The 17344-nt window shown below is 35.1% G+C and overlaps 1 protein-coding gene across 2 annotated transcripts in view; it reads left to right on the plus strand.

The window, feature by feature from the left end:
* LOC117330471 (E3 ubiquitin-protein ligase RBBP6-like) overlaps positions 1-17101 on the plus strand; it is a 42981-nt gene extending 25880 nt beyond the window's left edge. For both annotated transcript variants that reach the window (XM_033888768.1, XM_033888776.1), the window contains exons 5-19: positions 2727-2777; positions 3413-3501; positions 3895-3997; positions 4325-4494; positions 5035-5204; positions 5758-6121; positions 6372-6450; positions 6626-6701; positions 7110-7146; positions 7575-7726; positions 8002-8203; positions 8865-8948; positions 9760-10500; positions 11263-12969; positions 13450-17101. In XM_033888768.1, coding sequence (XP_033744659.1) covers positions 2727-2777; positions 3413-3501; positions 3895-3997; positions 4325-4494; positions 5035-5204; positions 5758-6121; positions 6372-6450; positions 6626-6701; positions 7110-7146; positions 7575-7726; positions 8002-8203; positions 8865-8948; positions 9760-10500; positions 11263-12969; positions 13450-14398 — 4974 coding nt within the window. In that variant the 3' untranslated portion in view covers positions 14399-17101. The remainder of the gene's footprint in view (positions 1-2726; positions 2778-3412; positions 3502-3894; positions 3998-4324; positions 4495-5034; positions 5205-5757; positions 6122-6371; positions 6451-6625; positions 6702-7109; positions 7147-7574; positions 7727-8001; positions 8204-8864; positions 8949-9759; positions 10501-11262; positions 12970-13449) is intronic.
* The last annotated feature ends 243 nt before the right edge of the window (positions 17102-17344 follow it).

The following is a 17344-nucleotide window of genomic DNA, read 5'->3' on the forward strand; positions in this document are numbered from 1 at the left end:
TTGAACTACTTTTAAGGTCACATGGGTCAAACGATTTTTAAATCTTTTAATGGACTTCATTTTGAACAGCCAGAGTTCTAAGCTTGATGATAAATTAAGGGGCTTCATAGTTTATTCAAATTGCATGCCTTAACCAAAGTGTGGAAATGTGTGTTAAACATTTTCTGAATAATCAAGTGGCCTTAGATTTGTAAAATGATAGAATTAAGTTTATTAAGTTTAAATCCACATGAATGATCTTGACCTAAGGTTTATTAAGTTTAAATCTACATGAATGACCTTGACCTACTAGAGGGTGAAAGGCATATGAAGAAAGTCTTCTGAAAAGATGCTGTATAATAGCCTCTTGAGAAAAATAGGGTTGTATATATAATAGATCATCAGGCAAATACCAACTCAAGGTTTAGGTGTGGTCCAATCATTTCCTGAGGCAGTTTTCATTTCTTTGGAAGCCGACATCTATGAAGACTTCTGGAAAATATTCCTGACACCAGTTCATGAATATTTGTTATCTTAAGAAAAGTTTTAACTTTAAAAAATTTGTTCAAGAAAGTATGAAAAAATTAAGACTCAAATTAAAAAAAGTTTTCTTAATCAATGAATCTCTAGCATTTTTGAAGGCAGTTCAGGCCTTAACTTAGACCTTATCCTGAAAGATGAGTTCCCACAGCAAAAATACCTTATGTATTCCTGGGTATGATTTTGTCACCTTATTTCCAAATATAGTGTTTTCTCGACCTTACACTGGATAGGTGTACATAAGGTAGGTACCTATTAAATTCCAGATAAAGTCTTTTCATTTGATATTTTATACTGGGAGTTGCTTTACAAGATAATAACACAAAGCTATTAACTCAGACAATCCAGCAAAAAATGAAACTTAACTATTTTTTCAGGAACTCAAATTAAGCGTAAGTAGATGGGAACCCATCTTTTACTCCAATAATGCTTTCTGAAAACCTGATTTATTGATGGAACTTGGGCCAGAAAGGATAATTAACTATCATGTTTTGGTTTACATTAGTCAAAAAGAAGCTAATGATAATGTTAGACATTCATTTGGTATTACTGTTAATAGGTCAATCATTATTAAATACTGCTGGATTAATAACCCTTATTAAAATATTTAAGTTTGATATTGAATACAGTGAAACCTGACTTTATACAAAGGTCACAGGAGACAATTGTGTTGAAATCTTTCAAACAGTTTCCGAAATAACTAATAGGTTCAAGGTCATGATATTGGGCAAGTTTGTTCAAATGAGTGACCTTGATCTACTTGCAAGGTCACAGAGGTCATATATGCTAAAATCTCATTGCAAAACAAGACAATTATTTGTGTACACATTAGCGCTCAGGATGACTGTTTAGGCACATCATGGGCTTCTTGTTTCGTTTTCTGCAATATATAAGCCCTTTTGACCCTTCTTCAAGGAAAATTTTGTAATCAGTTTTGTTGTTACAGTATAACTTTAATAATTAAGGTAATTTGTGTCAGTAAAGTCAGGTTTTACCAAGATATAAAAAGGAAAGAAGATATGAAGCATAATCATAATGGCTGATCCCACATCATATTGGGCAGAACATTGATCTGATATGCTGATGGAACTTGAGGAAGGCAATCTCACCTCCCAGCAGATAGACTGACCGAAGTTGGGGCCTGTAGTTCCTACATACCAGCACGATGAAGGCTCGCTCACACAGTCATACATTTATGATCAGTTTTGTGCAAAGCAGAGTTCACCAAAATGCAGTATGTTTCTGACATAAGAAAAATGACTTTTTCACTGCCATATCTTTATGTCCAGCAAAATGCCTTGTAATAAGGCCGACTCAGGTCCAGTCTAGTTCAGTAAAAATGCCAGCAAATACCTGTTTATTGTCTTATACATACTTGAATGAGAAATTATTTGTTGGATCCTGGGTTTATTACAGGATGTGGTATTTGATGCATGATTTGCAAAAAGGATTGATGCAAACTTGACCATTTAGGCAGAGACCAGATGAAAGAGTCTTAAACTCCAAGTCATCTTGGATGTGTTGGTACATGCATTTTCCTGTAAAAATGCTTTATTGAAAAAATTCTGAAGATGATTAATACTCAATTACATCAACTGCTTATATTTTGAAAGAATGTATTCATATCTTTGCAAGATAAGGTCTGAAATTCCAATAATTCTGTGTTAAATTGGTATCAGGCTCCTTGAAAATCTGTCATTAATGTTTGTTTTATAGATATGAAGTTTCATTTATGAATACAATACTCAAACTGCAATATTAGAATAGAGCATCTGTCCATGGAACATTTGCATATTCATTAATAATTCCCATTTTGTGAATTTGAATTCAAACAAAATATAAAGAGACTTACTGAATTTATTGCTGGAAAAGTGGGTATTTTTATTCTTCTTCCTATTATGATAATTGTATTGGCCTTCGTCTATCATGTGAAACACTGGTTGATATTGAAAAATAACATCATAATATAACATTTTCATGGGAAATAGATTCACATTCCATGTTGTTGGCCTCTATATTCTGAAGGAAAACTTGTCATCTGTCTCCTAGTGAATTTCATTCATTTTAATTTACTTTTTTTTATCAAGGACAAAAAGTATTTTCTTGTATAAACAAATTGAACTAAAATTAAGAAATAAAAAAATCCACTTTTTCAGTTATATTATCTTGATAATGTCAATTATAATAATTTTTGTTTGTCTACACAGAAAGCAGCTGCCCCAATGCCGGAAATTGGAGCTCAAGAACGGCAAAATCAGGTTTGTGTAGTATTACAGTGGTGTTTATTTGTGAATGTGTTGCAGTTGTTCGGACGCAGAAAAAAGAAAATATATTCAGATATTATAAGCCAAGATGTTAAGATATTTTAAATCAAGATATTACAAATTCACATACTCAAGCTTGGGACTTGGATGTTGACTAAGTACAGTGTAATTAGGCATTGAAATTATGCATGATCAGTTAAGTTAGAAAAGATATAATTTAATTGGTGGCTCTAGTCTTAAAAGCTTTTGTCAATGTTTTAAATGTCTATCTTACACATGGATCCAAATTCATCAATACAATACGTTTTGGGAAAGAATAGGTTTGTATCTTGATCCATGTTATATCAGAGTTTGGGGAAACGTGGGGGCAAAATCAAATGTTTTCTGTTGCATATAGAAGACACTAAAGCAACCATTTCTTTTCTGCTACCCTTATTTGTATCTTTATCTGTATTTTACACCCTATCTAGTCTTTTTTTTTTTGCACATAATTTGTCATGACCAGCTGTTGAAGATTTTTTAAACATTTACTCTGTGTCTGAAATTTTCATACAAATCACAAACTGAAAAAGTAAAGGATCAAAATAAGACTGTTGACTTACAGGATTTTATATGTACAATTCTTGCAGACTGTGGACCTTGTCAATGCTAATATCTCTGAGGAAGATAAGATAAAGGCCATGATGTACCAAGCTGGTAAAGACTTTGATCCAGCAAAGTGAGTATCACAGAAATTTACATACTAGGTAGTCTATAATTAGAAGATTTCAGTTGTGATGTCACAGTGAAATATAATGTGCCATCCTGATAAAATGCTAGCTGTTCTCTTCTGCCTCAGAAGTTCTCCTAATTGATTTGGTATGTTGTTAGGCCAGTTAAGTAGTAGGAGGTCACAAGTAGTTGAGATATTGAATATAAATTGTTTAACTACAATGTACCTTGTAATATAATTGTATTTGAGGATGTTTTCTACCTTATTGTCTCCTTTCCTAAAGAGTTCCAATTTAAAAAGGATACTATTAAACAACCACCTGCTGTGGTAAAACACCTTGATCAATTTCATTAAATTAAATTAAATTAAATATAAAAGTTGATGTTTCTGTTTCGTCAGCTACATGAAATCCAAGTACCCTGCAGGCAAGCCCTCCACTTCATACCTCTGCTTTAAGTGTGGGAAACCTGGCCACTATATCCACAACTGTCCAAATAAACCGGTAAGTTTCAGAGAATTCTTGCACTGATGCAAATCGATTACATATACAGCTAGTGACTCTTGAAAAAAATGGATGTACTAACAGTGCTTTTATTTATAATGGAGCTCTATGAGCTCAGTACATGCATGTTTTATTGATAAAATGTATGACATGCTCCATTTATGTGCTTCAAGGGCACAACTTATTGAAAAAGTCAACAACACAATAAATGAACCTGGCCAAATACTTTTTGTGATTTATCTCCTAAATGTAACAAAATGATTAGGAAGAGATTGTATAAATAATTTTTTTTCTGAAAAGGGATCTTTTCTTATGTTATATTTATAGGAAAATGATCTGGATGACACTTCTGGCAAAAAACAGGAAGTCGTCAATCCAAACAGAATCAAACGCTCCACAGGTATTCCTACAAGTTTTCTGACACCATGTGATGACAAACATTCACCGGGAGCTCTCCTTATGTCAACGGGGCAGTATGCTGTCCCCATCATCGACAAGTAAGTTATACGCTGTGGATGTAAGAACCTCTTTTGGTTGTCTCTGGGATTTAGTAACTTGGAAAATAATTTCTGGATAATTATGCAAAAGTGATGTATGAATTTTATGCACATGTACAAGGAATTTAATTGACCATCTAAAATAGGAAACATCAAAGTTTAATGTTAGAATGAAGAATTTAAACATACTGTAAATATGGAAATTTAAGCTAATTACACAGTCCTTTTGATTGCAATGTCCCCACATGTATCATTTTGATGTCGATTCATATAATATCAAACTACAAACGAAGGTGGATTTATCGCGAAAATGACCCCCACACATATAGTTTACATATGGAAGTCGCAAAATTAACCCCACACGAAAATAACCACTTTTACAGTAGGTACATTTTATTGCAGGTATATATAACATGATTCACATTCATTTTTTTCATTTGATTGTTTTGTTCCCCAGCATCATTTGAGAACTGCCAGTGTTGGGAGCTCTTTTCGAGTCCTTGTTTATTGTTTATATTTCTGTGGTTTTCTCCTTTACAGAGAGGCATTTCAGAAGGGAAAGAAAGAAAGACCACCATTCATGCCAATGCCATCAGTAGAGAAACCAGAGGTGTCTCCTGTACCTAATGAGCTCATCTGCCCACTGTGTCATGACCTTCTGAGGGAAGCTGTAGTGATTCCATGCTGTGGAAACAGCTACTGCGATGAATGTATGTTTGACTTTAGTGAATCCCGTAGTTAGGTCATCATAATTAGTTGGTGGGTCTGGATTTTAAAATTGCATGCCACATTTTGAGCCTGATTCAAGATGGCTGCCAGCAGCCAATTTAGACTTTGAAACATGACCATTGTTACCATTTTTTCTCAGAAACTGCTTAATGAAACTTCATAAAACGTATTGGACATGTTCAGGAGTCCCTAGTTGTTCTGCTATGTTCTAGGAAATGGCCATTGATTTTTATATTGAAGTTTGTGTCCACTATTTGCTTTTGTAACTACTGCCAGGGGGAATCAGCTTGAGATATATTAAGAGTCAAAGATTGCCACCAGTGGCATATCATCATTTCTAATCAATTGGTTGAAAGTCTCACTTTAAGGGATAATTTCAAACATAGCTGACTACATTATATAATATGTTAATACAAGATAAAGAAATAATCCATAGTTGAGTGATCCTGATGTAATTTACCAGACAAAGATAATATTTTATACCTAAAATGTGCAAATGTACAGATTTTGACAATTGATTTATCTTCCTGCTAGGTATTCGTGATGCCCTGTTAGAGGATGATAACCATTGCTGTCCTTCCTGCAATGAAATGGACTCCTCTCCAGATAAGCTCATCGCGAATAAATTCCTGCGGACAGCAGTAACCAATTTCCTCAATGAGACTGGATACACAACTGTTAAGAGGAGACACATGGAGGCTAAAATGGAACAGATGAAACAACAAGAACATCTTCAACAGCAAGAGAAGCAGCGCCAACTTAAGAGGCAGCAGCAGGAAGTGACCAAACCTAGGTCAAGAATGGAGTCGCCTCCCCCTCCACCCCCTCCCCGGAAAGAACCAAGTACTCGTGTTACTGTGAAAACCTTGTCTGTTCCAGAAGGAGTTAGTAACTCTAGGTTAGTTCATACTGCCATTACACTTTTATATGTATAGTGATGTTTAATCAGAATTAGAAAAAGAATTGTACTGCATGTTTATGGACTTTTTTTTAGAAACAGCAAAAAATTAGAAAATAAGAAATTCCGTATTATTTTAATTGGGACACACGAGTGAGAAATGTAGGATAGTACAAATGTCTGCCATATCATAATGGAATAGAAAAGTTGAAATTGGGTTAAAATTTTATAGCTGAAACTTTTATTGTAGTAAGCCTATGACACCTACCACATCAACACCGGTCAAGGATGAGAGAGAACCACAGTGGCCAGTGGAGGAGCAGCCCAAGGTCAGTTATTTCACCGTCCGAGTATAACTCCATGCTCAAACATTTCTCCTATTATAAGATATTATTTGAAAAGCAAAGTTTCTACTTTGTGGATAGAAAATTGTGCCCTTATTGGTTTGAATTTGATAAGTTAATACAAAAGCTTGACTTACATAATAATTGTTTCACATTACAGACTGTGCCTGTGATCGGACAGAAGGTTCCAGTTAAGCCAAACAGAAACACCCCACCACCCTCTGCTGGACCCATATGTGAGTTAATGCTTCTTGTTGATCCGTTATTATTCAGATTTGGTATGCCAAAACTTTCATTAATTGGGTATTGATATCTGAAAGTTTGAGATACTGTCAAGAAGATAATATTGATAAAGGGGAAGTAATTAGATAACCTGCTGTGTAATACAATGACTTTGAAAATTCATTTTTGTTTATTCTTGATATTAATGTTTCCAGAAATATATGTGTGTGTGCTGGCTTTGATTTGGTTAGAAATAATAAAAACTACATTCTAGTAAAATCAGTTAATTAGTTTTGGACAAGTATGACTCGATACCAACCTACTGAGCAGCTATATATTCTTGCATTTTTATAGGTGTAACCAAGTCTCTTGTCATGTAAAGGGACATAATCCTCATCTGTAAATTTAACATTGTGTTTCAGCTGTGCATGCCTCAGGACTCCCACCTAATAACAGAGGGTAGGTATAGCAGCATGCTGCAGAACTTAAACAAGGACATCGGAAAATTTGAAATACATTTTAGAATTGGTTACAAACATTCTAATGATAAAAAAGTGTGTAGACAAGAATCCACTGCATGTAATCGCTTGGAAATAAATTATACAGATATCAATTAAGGAATTTATCAAGGCACATGGCAAGCTTTTAATAAGTTCATTTACTCTCTACATTCACTATAATTAAATATTAAAATCTTTTGATGATGAATTGTTTTGTCAAAATATCATACCCTTTAAAAGAGTTTACAAGTTTGTATATATAATACTCAAACCTTTCAAATCCAGGAAAAAATGTAATGCTATGTGTTTATTTAGGATACTAAAATTCAGCACTTAATTAGTTATCTGTTGCAACTAAGAAATAACATGTTGTGTTGTTACTGACAGACCACCACATGACCTTAGAGCACCTGGGGAATCAGATGGTGGATTGCACCCAAACATCCCCTCAGGTCCTGACTTCCGACATCCTGGAATGACCAACGGACCAGTTCGCCATCCTTCAGCCTTCCCACCTCCAGGAATTACACCTTCAACAGGTGAGTAGATATTTATCCAGGAAACTAAAATAGTGAAATTAAAACAAAAACAAGCAAAAATTATGAGAATCTAAGACAAATTTAAAAAAAAAAAAAATGTTTTCAAGAATATGTTGTACTTAAAGTACAAGTTGACTAGAAAAATAAGGTCCTTACTTGTAGAATTACATATATATATATATATAAGATAGAATTTGGCAAAAATGCATGTCTATATATAGCAGCAATAATTCTCTTTGAATGCTATTGAATGTGTAGGTTATTTTTCATTTCAGTGCCTGTATTAAATACAAACTTACCTCCTCCACGTTTACCTATACCTGCGGGGATGCCATTTCCTCCACACCCGGGTGTACCAGGGGGAGCACCACTACCATTTCCACCCCCTAGAGTGCCATACCCATTACCCATGGGTGGACCTCAGCCTATGACAAAAGAGGAATTTTACAGAACAAAACAGGAGATGATGAGGGATGAGTAAGTATTGCTAAGTAGACTAAAGTAATCAGGTCTCATTGTAGTCGTTTTTGTTTTCATAGCAAGTATTTTTATTTGTTTTATGAGCATAAGCTGAACTTCAAAACATTCGTTTTAAAATAATTTTTTCATTAATAGTTTTTTTGTTATAATACTGTAATTGTTAAGCAGAAGAAGAAGAATCAGAAAATCACAGTTTTCACATTAGGGGACTAATTATAATAGAAATAAAAATGAAGGGGAAACAGAGCAAAAACAATTTGTCTCCAAGTTTTGTATGGGAGACTTTGTTTGGGAGATTGTAATTGAAAATTAGGAATTTGTTTCTGCCATGCCGCGGTGGCCGAGTGGTTAAGGTGTCCCGACACTTTAACACTAGCCCTCCACCTCTGGGTTGCGAGTTCGAAACCTACGTGGGGCAGTTGCCAGGTACTGACCGTGGGCCGGTGGTTTTTCTCCGGGTACTCCGGCTTTCCTCCACCTTTAAAACCTGGCACGTCCTTAAATGACCCTGGCTGTTAATAGGACGTTAAACAAAAACAAACCAAACTGCCAGGCCTTGTAAGACTAATCTGACAACTTTTGATGTTGTACAGCCTTTGAATAAATCAAAAAATAAAATGGAAAATATCTGTGTCAATAATGTTATTGGTAATTGCAGTTTGAATCCAGAGGTCATGGTCGACTACCGCCTGAAGTTAATGGAATACAAACTTGATCAGAGGAAGCGACGCTCCGCATCAAGGTATGTGTTTAAAAATTAAAAACCAAAGTGTTTGGAATTACTCTGTGAGTCATGCTCAACTGACCAAAGGTTAAGATCACTAAGTCAAAAGTCAAGATAAAATTATGTGTTTTTTCGATATTTTATGACATATCCCATGTTGAAGCAAAATCGGTCGTGATTAATGGAGGAATCAATGAACAAAAGGGCAAGGTCATTTGGGTTCAAAACTCCAGGACAAATTGGCAATGACATTGGCTGTTAGTGGGGAAGTTCAAGGTTTAAATAAAAAAAAATCTAAGCTTACATGTCTGTTTCACTCTGCCCACCAAATATGAAGGTGGAAGGAAACAATCTTCACATGTATAATGTATATTTTCTTCCATGCGATTGTTTTTGATGTCTAAATGTCAAATGTTGACCTTGAGGATATGGGTAAATGGCTTCTTGATAATTCAGGAGGAATCGGGGATATACAGTCACATGGTGGGGCCTTTACTGACCTGTCAGTGTTCTAGTCTTTGTAAGGATTGTTATGTGTAATCAATTGAATGTGTATATGATTGTACAATTACAACATTATTCATTGTTTAGACTATACGACTTAACATTATGTTACATATCTATCATAATTGTAATACATGTTGATCAGTGCCCCCGAAAAGTTCTGGAAAGGTCTTGGAATATTATGACTCAAAGTCTTTATGAACCCTGTGTGTTATTCTATTTGTGGAAACTATATGCAGTTGCTTTTTGATTTGGAAAGTGTTGTGAAGGTAGATGTTTCCCTTAAAATCTGTGTTATGAGCCAGTCTCTTGTTCTTACTTTCAGGTCACTCTCTCCCCGGAGGTCTCGTTCAAGAAACAGGAGTCGAAGTCGATCAAGATACAGATCACGGACCCCACCTTTACGGAGACGCACAAGATCAAGAACACGAACCAGAACTCGATCAAGGACCCGTACTAGATCTCGTTCAAGGCTGAAGTATTCACGCAGTCCACCCCCTCGTCGCATCCGTTCTAGAAGTCGTTCAAGATCAAGGTCAAGAGTGAGGTCAAGAACACGATCAAGGTCACGTTCCATCTCCAAACCAAGAAGATTACGATCTCGAACAAGATCCCGAACACGATCTAGATCCAGATCCAGATTCCGTTCTAAGACTCCAATTAGATACCGAACTAGAAGTAGGTCGAGGTCTTGGTCAAGGCCACCTCCGAAATATCGAACAAGATCAAGGAGTCCAACAGCCAGGCGAAGATCATGTTCACGTAAGAGGTCGCCTTTACCAAGATATAGTTGGTCCCGATCACGTTCTCGCAGCCCCAAATACAGACGTGGTTCCCCAGGTTATCTACCTCCCAGAAGGTCAAGGTCACCACTACCTCGCTATCGATCTCCGCCTCCGTACTATAGAGATGACTTTTACAGGCCATCATCTGGTAACTGGTCCCCACCCCCAAAGGGCTTCAGATCTCCACCCCAGGGAAGGCAAAGTTTCTCTCCACCAAGATATCCAGGTCAACCACCACCCCCACCTTACTATGGGCAGAGGCCTCCAGACGATCATTTCAGGTATGGATTGTCATCTAAAGAGTACTCACATCTGTTGACTTAACTAACTAGGTCCATATTCATTGATTGCAGTCAAAATAGAGTGTAGTTCCTTTATATTATAAAGACAGGACTAGTTTAATTTTACTTCCTGACAATTCTTGCTTGGAGAAGAATTTCAAGGCCTGTTCATAGGACATATTAAACCAAACTGTCAGGATTGATGACTCGAGATTTAAGAATAGATGGCAGGCATACACTGTCTACAACTATGGCATTCTTATTACAAGTTTGAAATTTTCTAGGTAAACATCTAATTAAATTAGGTTAGTATACTGTTATGATCAACAACAAAAAAAGATATTTTCATTAATCACTGAAAGAATTAAATCTCACTGGTGAAAAATAAAAGTAACTTACCGAACATATGAATACTATTCAACCTTAAGAATCTTTTTGTACTTTGAAAGTGTGACAAAGGAAACTCAATCAATGATAATCTTGGTTGTCTAACATGAGTGTCTACTTCTCACTCCCAGGAATAAGATTTCTTTGCTACACACCCTTAGGGAAGGATTATTTTTCTCCAGCCTATTTCCTTCAAAGTTGCCATATGCATTAACACCATCTGTTTGTAAATAATTGCATGTGGATGGATTATGAATATTGCCTATTAAAGCAGTCCACCTCAACAAAATTTCAGCAAATATTTATATTTCCTTCAGTTGAGGTATTTGCTTGTGATGAAGTAATTTTTTCAAATATTTGTGTCTTGTCTTACAGAGCCTATGAACAGTACTACATAGATTACTATGGCTACCCACCGCCGCCACCACCACCCCCGGGGCCAGGGCAGTATGACATGCCCTACTATGGTAAGCAACCATACAGACCACGGTCCAAGTCACCTCGGGGTCGTATGGATTCTAGAGGCAGATCACCCAGGGGGAGAGGTCAAGGAAGAGGTCAATCAGATAGACAAAAATGGGATAACAACAAACCAGGCAATAAGCCAGGCAAAAATGACAGCAAGCAAGAAACTAGAGTCAAAGATGAAAAGGAAGATAAAAAGAAAGTACAGAAAAAATCTCAAGAGAAGTCAAAAATAAACAAAGACCAGGATGACAAAAAGGCCAAGAAAACTGGAGACATTAAGAAAGAAAAAACTGTTAAGAGTAAAAAAGTAAAGGAGATTGGACAGAAAATCGAGGTAGTGACAGGTGTGAAAAAATCATCTGGGGCCGGTATAGCAACCATTGCAAAGAAATCCATACAAGCAAAAGGTGATGGAAATGTGGTCAAAAAATCTCAACTTGAAAAGAATGATGAAAAAGTTAACAAAAAACTTCAACGTGAAAAGAATTCTGTGACAATGAGTGAAAAATCACAGGCAGAAAAGAGAGAAACAACTGGGAAAAAAATGCTCAAAGACAATGTGGAAGATAAGGAAAAAGTCAAATCTTCTTCTCAAGAACCACAAATCAATAAAGAAAATAAAATCCCATCAAAGAGAAAGAGTAAACCTAGACAAAAAGATAAAACTGATGAAGATACAGTAGAGGAGGTGAGAAATGAGTCCAAGCAAAAAACAGTAAAGAAAATTCAGGTAAAACAAGAACCTAAAGATGATTCAGAATTTGAAAATCCAAAGAAAAAAATGGATGGAAAAAAACAGAGAGAAAGATCTCATGCAGATGAAGAGGAAGTGATAAAACGAATAAAGAAGGAAAAAATTATAGAGCCAAAAGAAATGGATGATGATGAACCCCCAAAGAATATTAAGAAAGAAAAATCTTATGATTATAAAGAACAACAAAAGGAAAGACCACACATCAAAAGATTGAAAGTGAGAAATTCTGATTCTGATGCGACACAAAGTGATTCTGCTGCTGAAGGTGAAAAAATTCGTCGTAAAATGAAAACAAAACGCGTAACAGAGATAGAGAAAACAGGTAATGAAGAGGAAGAGGAGGACGAAAGCCCAGCTAAGAGGCAGAAGATTGTTCACCAACAGGAGAATGACTATGAAAAATCCAACAGATCTGAGAAACACAGACATAAAGAAATTAAGGAGAATAGGCATGTATCAAACTCTGACAGTAAAAAATCTCGAGCTTCACAGGAACAAGCTTCAGAATCGTCTGTCTCCAGGGAAGAACGGTCAAAGTCGCCAGTAGAAAATACTAAATCTCGCAGGGGTTGGGACACTCACTCGGAGGGAAAAACATCAAAGGAAGAGCTGAAATACCAGGGATCGCGTAAGAATCAACAACCATCTAAAGTTGAAAATGTCAAGTCTAGGATATCTCGAGACGATTATCCTGGCCCAAAATCTGTTATTGAGAGTAAACTGCGCATGTCAAGGGAAGATGAACTCATGCTTTCACCACCTGAACTGTCAAAGTGGGAGAGAGAGGACTATTCAAGTGACCGTTCCCCTGAACCTCGAAGGAGACACAAACATCAACATGAGAAACAGTCACTTCCAAGGTAGCATACTTTGATTAAAATAGCATTTTAATGTATACTTGTTTATTTATACTAATTCAGAGAGAAAGTTTGGTTCATTTTATCATTTTCTTAAAAACATATATAATGTCTTTTGGGATAAGTTATAAACTGTTGAATATATAACCTTTACAGTATGCACTCAAAAAATTGTACAGAAACTTCATTTATTTCAACTTTGGTTGAAGTGAGCAGTGGTTTGATAAATTGGATCATTATTTGAGCATTTTGGTGTGATACCGCTATTAATTTTTTCAAAAAGAAAAAGAAAGAAGGGGAAAAAAAAAAAAAAAAATCAGTTGTCAGAACCATATTATGTCGTCTTTAAATCAAATATTTTTGAATCAAGGATTGACACTCATCTTCAATATTAAGATTAAATGGGGACATTTGGTGTTCTGACAAAGTAACAAAGGAGGAGAGGAAAGACATATAATAATGAGTTATTCTTGTGTTTTGTAGGTCAGTAATAGAAAGTGCAGAAAAGGCCATATCACAAAAGCAAGTGAAGAGCACTGTGGCTTCTGCAGTTGTGCTGTCGCCTCCAAACAAAAACCCACGGCGAGTATTTGTTGATAGGGAGAGGGAGGATGGAGCCTCACGCAACAGGGACAGGGACAACAATCGACACGATGATAGTAAACATGAAGATAGTCGACGTGATGACAGAAAGGTTTTAAACAGGCAGCGGTCTATGCAGATCACTATATCTGCACCAGACAAACGCAAGTTCTCTGAGTCTGAGGACTTGAGAGAAAAACTAGCAAGTTCAGAGGATCTGAGAGAAAAGCCCCGTGAGGATTTACGAGAGAAACTTTCTAACAGGAAAGCAAACAGACTTAAGGAAGATAAGGAGGGTACTATGAGATCATTCAAGGATGATTCGTATAAGGATGAAGTTGTTTCAGTCAGTGGAAAGGGTAGTAAGCATCATGAGGACAGGAGAGAAGTTGAACGCTCCTCGTTAGAAGAAAAAGTCTCTCACAAAGATTCAGATGGTAGAAAACATCCTGTTAATAAACCTGCTCCCTCTATAAGTCAGAAGGTGTCAAAGGAGAAAACACCCAAATTGGAGTCTAAAAAAGAAGAAATCAAGGAAGAAGATTCGGCTAAAATCAAATATCGAAAGGAATCGTTGATTGATGAGGCTACATTTGAGCCAGATTATAACGAGGAAAGTTCAGAAGAGGAAGTTGATGAACGGGACAAGGCTAAGGCCAGTTCTGCTGAGGAAGGAGAGGCTGACGATGATGATGAGGAGGAAGATGATGAGGAAGACAGTGATAAAAAATCTAAAAAACACAAACACAAGAAAGGCAAACACAAAAAGACCAAGAAACACAAACATAAACATAAGAAAAAGAAACATAAAAAGAACAAGGAGGAAAAAGAATCCAAGGAGAAGGAGTGACTGTAGGCATTACAGATTTCTGATATTAGGGTGATTGTATGTGTGTATGCTTAGACAAGTGTGAATTGTATCTATGGTGGTGCTTACAATATATATTATGTAGAAAGGCCAGACCAAATTTTATTTGATTTGCTTTCTATGCATATGGCTATAAGTATTCGGAGCTATGAAAAAGTGTAAAATATGTGAAATGTTTTTATTCTCGAACATTCAGATGCGCATTTTTTACGTTAATTTCTGCATTTCATTATAGATGTATATATATTATTTTCTAGGATTTTTTTTTCTATATTTTTGTGAAACATCAGTACTGTGTTTTCTTATCATTCTGTCCGTAAAGTTCATACCCAAAAATGTAAATATTTGGATATTATCAAAGATGTCCAAATCAAAACAGAGACAAATAGAAATAATTGTAGGAATCCAAGATAAAAAAAATTAAGCAAAAATAGGCATGGCTTGTAATAAGCACACATGCTAGATAGGAGCATCTTGGAGCGGAGTAAATTCCTTTACATGAAGGTAGTTTGTTAAAACTATGGTAAGAAAAATTAAAAGAAATCAGGATAAAATGTTGCCATGTTAATTCCAGTACACTGTATTTGTGTAGCATACTAGTCCAGAATTAGCAGTGTTTAGTTGAATTGTCTATATGTGTGAAGGGAGAGAGGGGGAGCAAAAGGAAAATGGAGGGAGATCATTGATTGTGCCATTATGATTATGATGAAAGACAGGAGTGTACTTCAAAATTCAATGCATATTTGATATATTTGTTTAAAGTTTAAATATTGAAATAAAAGTAAATCAACATGGCACATGGAGGGATATTGCTATCTTGTTTTTTAACTTTATTTGATGGCAATATTAAACATTAGCAATATCCTGCCACAGTTAAGATATTTTTTATTTCTGTAGATATACTTATAATGTGTAACAGTGTTGGGACCTTGAGAAAGACAGTTGCTTTCAAAGTGCTATTTTTGTGGTTTTGAAAAGTGATGCAGATCACATTATTTTTCTTGCTCTGTGTGTTTTCCAGATTTGTTTCACATTTAATGACAACTATGCTTCTATGAAGGAACCATCTCTTTATATCAAATTAAGATTTTTGAAGTGGCAATTCATGTCTACTAGGTAAATATATTATTTTAATTATGAAATCTTTGTAATCTGTAACTCGGAGATTATGTCAGAGCTTTGGACTCGATTAGGAATCTTTTATTTACCGTGTCAATATATGAAAGGAAAATAGTTTTAAGGTTTTCTGAAATGTCCCCCTATCAACATGTCATTTAGTACATCAACATACTTTATTAGACATTCTTATAACAAATTTTCTGATATTCTTATATTTTCTTTACATTTTTAGAAAGTTATCCCCCAGTTTCTTTAAAAATAAAAAATAAATTCTTCACAGAATTTTAGTTTCAGAATACAGCATACATTGTACACAAAGAATCATTTCAATAGAATATAAAGATATGTGGTAAGGTAAAAAGTAAAAAGAATATACAGATTTTATGCTACATATAGCCTTCTGAAACTTTACGCTAAGAGCTTTCTTAAGAATGGATTGCCAGACTTATTTCTAGAGCATTTCTGCATAATCTGATACTTATTTGATTAATATTATGTACAAATAGTCAGGCATTGTGACCTATTACTGTATGTGATTTTGTGTTTTCAAGTTTTAGAGCATTTTAAAGTTTTATTGTCACATGTTTTCGATGTAGAAATCGCTGAAATAACTTTATTACTAAAATCAAATTCTCTCTTGGAGGGAACTTTTTAAGTACAACCTCACACAAAATTTTTAATTAAATTTATCAGTTTCTTATTTGTGAAAAAAAGTTATATATTTCAAATTATATAGTTTTTTGAAACAGATGTAAATGCTAGGTCTTTTCAATGTTTTAATAAATTTCTCGATAAGAAAAAAAGTAGTGTGTACAAAATACAAATGGAGTACATGTTGTTAATATGTAGTGTAAAATTTAAGTTTTGTCATTCATCCATTCAATTGTTATAGTTGATGATGATATTTTATTGCAAGGAAGTCTAACGGGATAAAGTTTGAAAATTAAGTAATTTTTACTCACATATTATAATTTGCATATAGCTCCATTTCTGTTGAAGTAGACTCTTGGACATATATGTCTCACAAGTCCGTAGGAATGCCTATAGCATGGAAATGATAGCAAATAATGTACACTCCTTGAGGTTTTATATTATCCATGTATTTTTCTGGTCATTATGATTCCAATATTACAGAAAGTGCTTATGAATATGTAATTGTTGATTGTACCAATACTTAGGAAAAGGAACCAGAGGGTGTGGTGGTAGTCATGAGGGGCATTTAACATTTGAATATACTTTATAATACATCATACCTTATAGGAGATTACAGGATATCCATCGACTTCATAAGTGTCATGAATTTATCTGTGAGTTCAGGACTTCACTCATAATTGGGTAGATGAGAAATCATTCATTTCATGAGTCAATCATGTCAAACATATTTTTATAATTTATATGAGAATTCACTTTGTGATGAGAGTGAGATGCTGGTCATTTATGAGCTGAAGAATGTTGTTTGTGAGAACTCTATATGATTGGACAGGATTGTGTGGTGAGTGACATATAATTTGTAAATATGTGCAACTGTAAAAGCAACCGTTTTGTGAATAAAAATGTAGACAAATAGTTTTTGTTTCAGTTTTTCTGTTGGTAGAACAAAAAATATTTTTGTTTCCCGTTTTGAGATTTTTGCTTAAATGTCCTAAAGTGCCGTTTATGCTGTGATGAAGGATTCAGTGTATAGTTGTCTGTAAACTTTTAACTTATTAGCAAATCACCGATATTTGGTGAAGAGGTACCTGGGAATGACCTTGACCTTATCTTTGGTCACAGGGGATCAAATGAAGACCTGATACTTCGTCAGTGGAT

The sequence above is a fragment of the Pecten maximus genome, chromosome 1, assembly GCF_902652985.1.
Source record: "Pecten maximus chromosome 1, xPecMax1.1, whole genome shotgun sequence".
Classification (NCBI taxonomy): domain Eukaryota; kingdom Metazoa; phylum Mollusca; class Bivalvia; order Pectinida; family Pectinidae; genus Pecten; species Pecten maximus.